General features: G+C 32.2%; 1 protein-coding gene across 1 annotated transcript; it reads left to right on the top strand.

Moving 5' to 3' along the window:
- Positions 1–9,318: 9,318 nt before the first annotated feature.
- On the top strand, positions 9,319–10,305 carry LOC134235238 (putative nuclease HARBI1). Its single transcript, XM_062717375.1, has one exon. The coding sequence runs from the start codon at positions 9,319–9,321 to the stop codon at positions 10,303–10,305; it is 987 nt and encodes a 328-aa protein (XP_062573359.1).
- Positions 10,306–11,304: the final 999 nt, after the last annotated feature.

Genomic DNA, 11,304 nt, shown 5'->3' on the forward strand with positions numbered 1-11,304 from the left:
CTTGAAATTAAACATCACTTCCTGTGTCGACCGGAAGTGACGGATGCCAAATTGAAAGACGTAATACATATCTTAAAGAGATGTTTTACCATCCCAGAAAATTTTGTGATTCAGTCTTGAGTGGTTTAAAAGAAAATGCGTGGACAAAATGACGATTTTAAAAATGAAAATCGGACAAAAAATGCGACCGGAAGTGATTTTTTAAAAAATGAAAAAAAGGTCTGGAGATATTACAAAAATGCATCATTCCTGAAAAAATCTTCGAAATCGGTTCAATAGTTTCCAGATATCTCGTGTACTATGAAAAGGGAAAAATAATAATAATAGGAAACATAAGAAAAACAGTAAGGTCTTCCGAAGGAAGTCGGAAGACCTTAATAATAATAAGAAACAGAGTAAAAACAATATGTTCCCAAACTCCGTTTGGGGAACATAATAATAATAAGAAACCGAGTAAAAACAATATGTTCCCAAACTCCGTTTGGGGAACATAATTAAGCGAAGCGTTTACTAAAGTGCCGAATACATGATGACCCACCTGAAGTAGATCTTTATAATTCATTCATTCATTCATTCATTCATTCATTCATTCATTCATTCATTCATTCATTCATTTATTTATTTATTTATTTATTTATCAACACATGATTAATCCAGCGTTACAAGCATATTACATATAAATATTAATTCCTTGCTCGGCCCCTTTATCAAGCACATGATATGCAATCGAGATTTTTTGTTCACACCCGTTTATGTCTCAAAAATAGTATACCCCTTACTCTTCTCGGTCTGTTGTAAAAAAAAAATTAATTGTATTTTTTATACGAGGATAATGGACTCTCCGGTCAATCTTCGGACTTGTTTGATTGTAAATGCATGATAGGAATATCAAAGTCTAAATCATAATACAAAAGTTAAATTCTTACGACCCACCCCACCCCCATTAATCTATATTTTATAAATTTTATTCTATATCAATAATATTTTATCCCATATTACAAATGCATGGAAATCGCGTATTTATGGTACTAGGTATGGGGGAGGGGGGGGGGTCACATGTATGCAATCATTTTTAATAACTTCAGCGCGTAGAGCATGGTCGAACCACTCTGTACACACTATATAAAATATATTGTAAGATTCACCCTCGAGGGCTGTATTCCGAGGGGTACATTGTAACCCAGACGTACATCACACGTGTATATATACAAGGATTCGGTTCCACACCCAAGTATTGACACCTGTCATTTCCTGTAAATGTTGCATAATAGTCGTCTAGTCCCATCTGAGAGCAGTCTACATGTACTTTCAAGAATGTTATAATTTCTGGTTTTAAAATAATGGTTCAACATTTCTATCTCAACCTAGGAGTAATACAAAAGATTGTACGCTTTTTTGTTTAATTCAAAGTTTTTAATATTGTTCTTGTTAGGATCTGATTTTGATGGAATTTAATCATATTTCACATCTTTTTTTTTCTATGGGTTTTCAAACTCTGGACATGTAAAGTTATTTATTAAAAGTGTCAGTTTGTTCAGCATTAAAAATGTTAGTTTGTTCAGAAGTAAAACGCAACTGGATTATGTAGATCTGGGGTGTGTAGATATTGGTTTCTCGGAAGTTAGCAAAAGGGGGTGGGTAGGTTTAACTCCAGACTCTAGTTGCTGTATTATTATTATTCAAACATAATGTAAGATTATGAAAATAGATAAAACCAACAAGGCTGAGGAAATTTCTGTTGAATCCAACTCGGATTAGAAATAAGAAACAAATTCACGTTCCGTTTATTTTAAGACACCCCTGCGCAAAAATATGAATGGTTCCGTCCAAACCTATTTAGGGTTTCGATGTCATCATGGTCAATATCTTTTGTAACGTTTACAAAAAAATTAAAGGCTGTATTAATCAATAAATTAATGATAAATTATAATAGTAGTTTTAATTCTTTCTTTCAAAATGTCTCATATCCTATCTACTAATCTAGTCTTCTTACTACTGAGGACAATATAAGTATATACAATCCGCTTTACAGAGTTGTCCCTTTCTAAGATCGAAGATAAAGATTTAAAATACATATGGTCATTTCATTAACCTGAAATTATTTTCTCATCTAAACAATAAAAGCTAGTGTATTTTTCATTTAACAATAGTTTTGAGAGTAACATTTTATTTTGAAAGTTTAATAAAGAAAAACGACAATTTCTAGAATCTTGATTTAAATTCTTCAAAAGTATCAAAAGCTGTCTCCGGAGAACACTTGGTATATAAACAATGAAAGAAACTTTAAGGTTTGAAAGGTATTATCGTTATTTTCATGTTACACTTCTGTCTACAGTCACTCAACTTAAAGATAATAATCGAAATAGAAATAAAAATTGGTTCATGTATAAGATATAAACCATATGTTCACATTTACAATTAATTTCACACAACTGCATGACATAAACACGTGCCCTACTGTATATTGCAAGTTAACAAGACAAAACAAAACAGTCGCGATTTGCTGAAAAACTGTAATTTTGTTAATTAAGTAGAGGGATGCAGCCATCTTACACGTATTTAAGTGATTTTTACTACATATATATTTAAATCTAAAGAACTGTACAACCTTAACTATGTACAACAACACCAATTATAGAGTATTAACGGAAACCTTAAACAATATTCCTTATACATTTCATCGTTATTTGGTAACACCCCCCCCCCCAAAAAAAAAAAAAAATCAAAGGCCTGATTATTTCAGAATGCTTTATACTTAACATGCTTAACCTATTCCAAACTTCCCCTCAAGTGTTGATATACAACTAACAGAATTTTTTTGTTAAATTGTTTTATACCCCCCCCCCCCCCTCTCCTCCTCTCTCTCTCTGCATGGTTTTTTTATTACACTTATCCTGTCAACAACAAAAATTGAAAATTTATGGGGGAAAAAAAATAATAAAAAAATGAAAAAATAAAAAATAACTGCAAGTGCAATAATTTTATACAGAGGAGAGAGAGAGAGAGAGAGAGAGAGAGAGAGAGAGAGAGAGAGAGAGAGAGAGAGGAAGCCATGTATTATTTAATGACCACTGAGTACCTAATTATTAAATTATGATGATTTTAATTGGAGTATTGAATCATAAAAAACAGTCTTAATTAAAACCCTTTGATTAGTGTTGTCATAAAAGGGATGAATTGCAGATTGATTTTCAATTTATTAATTCTGAAAATCTGTATAAATTTGTAAAAGATCAATTAAATTGAAATCAGTGAATTATCCCTATTTCACACCTTTGAAAATATATTGGAGAATTTTGCCCGAAGGAATGTTCCTACACCTTTCAGAGTTTCAGTCTATATGATGATATACCCGGTATATACATATATTCAAGAATTCATTTCCACACAGATTGATCATTACACGAACCATTTCCTGTTTACTATATCCCTTTGTGTATACCATGTATACATAGCTGGTTTCAGAGTAACTAGCTACTCTAAATTTTTTTTTTAAGTTTTCCTAGTAAAAAGCACATTTCAAAGTGTTCATTGATGAAAATACAAAAAAAAAAAAAAAAAAATGAAAAATTAACTTTTTTTTGTAATTTTACTAATTGATAATTATTGTGTTATTGCCATGGAAAACGGTCATTGACATATTGATAAATTTCCAAATACTTGGATGTAAGCAGAGACATAATAACTGTTATTTATGTCTCTGATGTAAGGCTTCATAATGTTCGAATGACATTGAAATGTTATACATATACTGTACAACTGATTTATGTATATACGTTAAACCTATGAACTGTATGGTTCTTGGTAATAAACAATACAATGGTTTGCTCATTCAAAATCATTTGCAACTTATTTTCATAAATAAGAATTCATACATGTATTACTCAACTTCTTCATATATTTCTTATTAAACAGATTAAAATGTACTGTATCTTCATGGAATACTTTTCCAACATTTCTTTTTAATTTTACCAAATTAATTTGTGAATGCCTACATATAACATATGACCTTTTCTATTAAAATGTTCTTACTGGAGCAGATTATAACCACTTAAAACAGAGTTGAGACTTAAAATTATAAATTGTAAGAGGACTTAAATTTACATAGGGAGAATCCATCATCATGTTATAATCAGTCATTCGTACTAGTGTGTTCTCTTAACTGGCCATAACTTTCTTATTTTTCAATGAAATTTGGCAAGTATGGATTTATTTTTCTTGTAAAAGTATGGTCTTTCTTAATCTAAAATGATAAATTGTAAAACTGAAAGAGGACATAAATTTACATAGGAAGAATCCATCATCATGTTATACATATAGTCAATCGTACTAGTGTGTTCTCTTAACTGGCCATAACTTTTTCATATTTCAATGAAATTTGGCAAGTATGGTTTTATTTTTCTTCTAAAAGTATGGTCTTTCTTAATCCTACTTAAAGTGATTAAATTGTAAAACTAAAAGAGAACATAAATTTATATAGGGAGAATCCATCATCATGTAATACACAGTCAGTCGTACTAGTGTGTTCTCTTAACTGGCCATAACTTTTTCATATTTCAATGAAATTTGGCAAGTATGGTTTTATTTTTCTTGTAAAAGTATGGTCTTTCTTAATCCTAAGTGATTAAATTGTAAAACTAAAAGAGAACATAAATTTATATAGGGAGAATCCATCATCATGTAATACACAGTCAGTCGTACTAGTGTGTTCTCTTAACTGGCCATAACTTTTTCATATTTCAATGAAATTTGGCAAGTATGGTTTTATTTTTCTACATTTCTTGTAAATGTATGGTCTTTCCTAATCCTAAGTGATTAAATTGTAAAACTAAAAGAGAACATAAATTTATATAGGGAAAATCCATCATCATGTAATACACAGTCAGTCGTACTAGTGTGTTCTCTTAACTGGCCATAACTTTTTCATATTTCAATGAAATTTGGCAAGTATTGGTTTTATTTTTCTTGCAATGGCATAAACTTTCTAAATCTTACATGATAAGTTGTAAAATAACTGAAATTTACATGGGGAGAATCCATCATCATGTCATATTCAGTCAGTCGTACTAGTGTGTTCTCTTAACTGGCCATAACTTTCTTATTTTTCAATGAAATTTGGCAAGTATGGATTTATTTTTATTGTAAAAGTATGGTCTTTCTTAATCTAAAATGATAAATTGTAAAACTGAATGAGGACATAAATTTATATAGGGAGAATCCATCATCATGTAATACACAGTCATTCGTACTAGTGTGTTCTCTTAACTAGCCATAACTTTTTCATATTTCAATGAAATTTGGCAAGTATGGTTTTATTTTTCTTGTAAAAGTATGGTCTTTCTTAATCCTAAGTGATTAAATTGTAAAACTAAAAGAGAACATAAATTTATATCGGGAGAATCCATCATCATGTAATACACAGTCAGTCGTACTAGTGTGTTCTCTTAACTGGCCATAACTTTTTCATATTTCAATGAAATTTGGCAAGTATTGGTTTTATTTTTCTTGCAATGGCATAAACTTTCTAAATCTTACATGATGAGTTGTAAAAGAACTGAAATTTACATGGGGAGAATCCATCATCATGTCATATTCAGTCAATCGTACAGGTGTGTTCTCTTAACTGGCCATAACTTTTTCATATTTCAATGAAATTTGGCAAGTATGGTTTTATTTTTCTTGTAAAAGTATGGTCTTTCTTAATCTAAAATGATAAATTATAAATTTCTTGTATTTAGTAATTCTGACTTTATCAAAGTATTTGTTTATATATATATTTTTGAAACATTTAAGGAAATGAGAGACTGTTTTCTACTCAAGGCTATAAGTTTTAAATATTTAAATAAATTATTGAAAAACGGAGGAGCTTTATAGCTGCCTTATAGACATAATTAATATTCAAAAATAAATATTAGATTTTATATAGTCATTCCGTACCTGTATGCGTATTGAATGAATTTATTAGAGTCCTTGATCATGCTGACCAGTGAAACCTTGAGGGCTATAGGTCTTTTCTTTCATTTTATAATATTTCATGTAAATTTGCTTGGTGTGGTATTTTTATTCCATAACACCTTCCAAACGCTACCAGTTCGTCTTCTTTCATCTCTTTTTTTTATGATTTAAATTTATTAATTCCTTTGAAAAAGCATAAAAGTGTTATATTGCATGAAAGAAGACGAACTGGTTCTTTTAATCACTTTAAAGAAAGCATTTTTCTGGTTTAGGATTGAGAAGCTACTGCATTTACAGATTATTTAGAATGGAATACAATGGGATTTATTCCCAAATCAGGGCCAGTGGGCATAAACATCTATAAGTATAATATACTTAACTTTTGTCAGTGTAGCTGAAAAACAAATTCCGGATAAATATAACAGTTTAGTCTTTGAATTTTACGCTATTTGTCAGAGTCACCCATATGTTTCTTAGAGTACAACTTATACATGAATGCGGGTGGTTTCGCTCCGATTACGTGTTCGCGCCGAGTGGTTTCGCTCCAATCACTTGTTCGCGCCGAGTGGATTCGCCCCCATTGGTTTCTACTGAAAAACTGAAGATACCGCTTATCGGATAGTCGTTTGATTAATATATATATTAAAATATTATAAAGAAAAGGTAATTGCAATGAAATGGGAAGTCTATAAGTATAAGAATAATCGTCTTCATGCAGAAGAATCCTTGTTCTACATAATTTAATATCGTAAATCAAATGAAAAACAATGACAACCTTCATTGAAAAGTCAGCGAGATTAGTGAAATAAATATTTATTTTAGCATCAAATCTTAAATTATTCCAAATTAGACGATCAAAATGTTCAAATGTATTCCCCATTTTCAAAAGTGAGTTATCTCCCCTCAAAATCGGAACTCTTCAACACTAGCATAACTTCCGCGGACTACATGTTACGATAATCCAACAAAATAGTGATCAACTTACACGCTGTATTTAAAAATTTCAAAACAAGGAAACGGTTTGCATTTTTTTTAGATAATAAATTATTTTATAAAGGGTCTGTTACCCACCCCCTTTCTATAAAGCTATACGAATAGCCAGGCACGTAGCATCGTCTTTAAAAGGGGGGGGTAGCCAAAGAAATATTTTTTTCTTACCTGGAAAAGTTGGCAAGCAAAGATAAACCTTGCCCAAAGTTGAAAAAGCTACTTATTTCAGTACCAGTACCTTGGCATACAACACTACATTTCCCTTATATAACTATACCGTAGTATAAACTTTGTGTGTGTTGGGGGGGGGGGGGGGCAACCTGTCTTTCAATGAACATTTTCAATAGAAAAAGTAATATTGGGAAAAAAGTGGGGGTTGTGCTAAACCCCTTGACCCCGCACCCCCCCCCCCTCCGTGTGTACAGGTACAGAGAATATGTAAATGGGTTGAACAGTTGAATATGAACCATAGTTGTGAAAATTAAAAATTATTAGAATTTTTAATTGTGAATTCAATAAAATTAGGGTACATATATTTTTTTCACAGATGTACATGTATGTCAGTTACACGGAGTCTCTCTCTCTCTCTCTCTCTTATATTTTTTTTACACACTTTACAAAAAAAAATATACTTATAAAAATAAATACATGTACTTACACTGAAAGGATTTTTAAAAAATAAATAACACTTGAGAAAAGATTGTTTTCGGTTAATTAACGAGAAATACGCTAGGAAATTATTGTATCAGTTTCGTGTTTCTGCTCTTTATTCTCTGATCTAAAACAAAATGTGTATTTTACTCGGGAATATACATGTACATATGCTTAGATCCTACACTAAAACTTTGATTAAATGCAGCTCAGACTTTATACGACATATGTAACATGAATTCAAGTCGATGCTATTTTAATAAGTCTTTCTTCGTTACATGAGCACATGAGATTAAATTATTCATTTACAATTCCATTCAAAGTTTTAATACTAAATAGTGAATCAATTATTTTACAAATAAAAAATTCTAGAAACACAGTTAATTCAAATGAAATAGGCCTTTAATTGTCACCAAATGTGTTCTTTAAGTAAAAGTTCTAGATGTTATGACATTTACAATCGAGCAAAAACGCAGTTTCTTGGTATCGGTCGCGGAAGACGAACTACTGCTGTATATGCAGCAATTTCAGACATGTCATCAGTCTTCAAAAAATTCTTAGAGATACAATAAAAATATGGCTGCAGCAGGCTAGATTAATTCGTAAAAACTTTATAACTAAAATTTGTTCCGCACATTTTGTAAATAATGATGATCCGTCTGCAGAACATCCACTACCGAAAATTAGCTTTTGTTTGTTTGTTTGTTTTTTTTTAAATAGGCCTATTCGAATATGTATCAGCATTTTATCAGTAATTTGTTTCTTTCTTTTTTTTTTGTAAGGGGGGGGGGGGGGGGGGGGGGGGGGGGGTAAACAGCACCTTATTATAGTACTACGCAGATTAATACAAATCCAGAAAGAGACTATGAGTGGGCAATTTTAAAAAAAATACGAATCGGTTAAGATTTCTTTTTATTCACAAACACAATAACATTTTTCCATATGACAGAGGCATACACCATGAACATGTTTACATCAAGAACGTCCGCGGAAGTGACTTTATTTATAGCGCATGCGTATTAAACACAGTAAAAGAGTTCCCTTCAGGGGAAATAACTCACCTTTTGAAAATGGGGAATAGTCATAATTTGGCTAAAAATGGCCTCACTACATGTATAAGTATTAATACAAAATGGGATAATTTTTCGAAATAACACGACATTAACGCTTGGGGTTTATTAACTACAAGGTACTAAGTTATATAATTACAGGTAATCAGGGGGAAGCCATACTGCTTATCTTACCTGTAGATAAATGGGGCGAAACCACCCGACGCGATACCACTCGGCGCGAACACGTAATCGGCGCGAAACCACCCTACACCCTTATACATAGGGAAAGAAAAAGATGTGGGTGACAATGGTGCCAAAATGAGGAATTAGAAGGGTGCGTTCAGAGTATTTCCATTGGTACCATCACCTGTTTGCCAATGGCAACAATTTGTACCGTTGGTACCATTGGGCCCATATTTACTCTGAACGGTTTTTTGGGTACAATTGGTAGGAATCTCACCAATGTTAACAATGGTACCATTGGTGTACCATTGGTTACCATTGGCTTATTATTTAGAAGAAAATGTCCAACGAAGAAAATATAATAATTGCTTCATGCATCATTTTACAACAAGAGAGTATGTTTAGAAATACTTTTTTTAGTTCAATGAAGTACTTCTCCCTTCCAGATTATTTTCTCCTACAAAACTTGCGTAGATCTTCAGATGAAATGACTAGAGTGAGGCATTACTATGAGGTTACTATACCCTCGTATACACTTGATGAATTTAAAACCCATTTTCGTTTGTCCAGAGACACATTTGAGAGTACGTGCCAGAGATTATCAACAGTTAACGCTTACAACAATCAAAAGGGCCCTGCCCCTAACCTTGAAAAAGAACTGTTGATGTTTTTGTGGTACTTAGGAAACCTTGAGAGTTTTCGATCTATGGCTGATAGGTTTGGTACATCTAAAGGAAGTTTTCACGCTAGTGTTACTAGAGTATCCTCCTCCTTGATAAGTGTTATGGCAGAAGTAATTAGATGGCCTTTATCACAAGCAGAACTAAATGAAACATGTCAAAAATTTGGAGAAAACTGTCAATTTCAAAATGTTGTGGGTGCTTTGGATGGCAGTCACATTCCGATAAAGGCCCCCAAACACCAGCCACAGGCCTACTACAATAGAAAGAAATTTTACTCTGTGGTGCTTCTGGCATGCTGCAATTCCAAAATGGAATTTACCTATGTTTGGACAGGAAATCCTGGAAGCACGCATGATGCAACAGTAATGCGAATGTCAGATCTTTTTCAAAAGAGTGATGAAAAGATTCCTGTTGGCTATGTCATATTGGGGGATTCAGCCTTTCCATTACTTCAGTGGCTCATAACACCTTTTCGGAATTTTGGCAACCTAACTGAGCAACAACGAAAATTTAATAAGGAGCACAGCCGTAGCAGACAAGTCATCGAAAGATCGTTTGGCTTATTAAAGTGTCGGTTTAGGAGACTTTTGCGATTTGAGTCTTCAAAAATTAAAATCCTAGTAGAGTCTATACTTGCTGCTTGTGTTTTACATAACTTATGTATTTCAGACACAGACTTTATCGAAGTACCAGATGAATTTGAAGCTTGTTTTGACATGCCACCTGCCCATGACGGTCATCAACTCCAAGGAATTCAAACCAGACAACAGATGATGAACCAGTTGATATGAACTATCAATAACATTTTCTACAATTAGTAGACTGTTGACTTTGTTCAATACTTTAATATTATTTTAATATTCCATGTTCAATGCAAATATTCAGAACATTAAACATTTTCTTAAACAACTTTATTCATTTTTAAAATAAAAAAAAATATACAATTTCTTTGTATAGCTGAAAATAAATACAATTTCTTTGTATAGCTAAATATAAATAAAAAGAGTTTTAAATGTTTAAATTCAAAACATGAAAGACATCTTAATTAGTGTATCTCAGGATGTCAAAATAATAACAACTTATCCAAAGAAGAGGATGCTTACTTTAACCCTGACTAGTGTTTTCACTTGTGCAGTGATAAGGACTTATTACTGTACTCTAATTAGTTTTGTTAATATTCGTCAAGTTATACAGACAAAAAATTTGTAATGTGTGGTGTTGTGTACTCAGTCCCTATTTGCCCAATTTTTCAATTAATTTTGTCAAGAGTTCTTTATTGCTATTCTGCATATTTTCCATTATGTCAAAGAATTTTTTATCTCTCTCCTCAAAGTATTCTCTCATCTCATCAATTTTTCTTTTCTTTGTCTTACATGTAGCTGTAGGAACAGGAGTTGATGGTCTTGAAGTTGAAGCACTGCTGGTGCTTGCATCATCATCTTCCTCAGGTTCATCTGACTCACGGTCAGCATCATCTTTTCTCAAACCAAAAGAGCTACAAAGAAATAATGGTTTGAACGATGGGTCCCCATCCAGTATACTCTGCATTTCAGTTTCGTACTTAAATGGTTTAGGGGTTTTATTTCCAGTTTTCTTGCATTCGGACAAAAATTTTCTATAGCCTCTTTTTAATGTGTAGAACTTCTCACGACATTGACTGGCAGACGGGGGATTTACTTCATTTTTGGACAGCTCTTTTGATAGTCCCGCCCATATCTTTTTGTTTATAGAAAAAGAATCTGGTGCAACTTTTTTCTTTTCCTCTAATATATTTAGGAGTTTTCTGGTTG

This window comes from Saccostrea cucullata, unplaced genomic scaffold (genome assembly GCF_032062105.1).
Source record: "Saccostrea cucullata isolate Sc308-1 unplaced genomic scaffold, CSIRO_AGI_Scuc_v1 ctg3279, whole genome shotgun sequence".
In the NCBI taxonomy this organism is placed as follows: domain Eukaryota; kingdom Metazoa; phylum Mollusca; class Bivalvia; order Ostreida; family Ostreidae; genus Saccostrea; species Saccostrea cuccullata.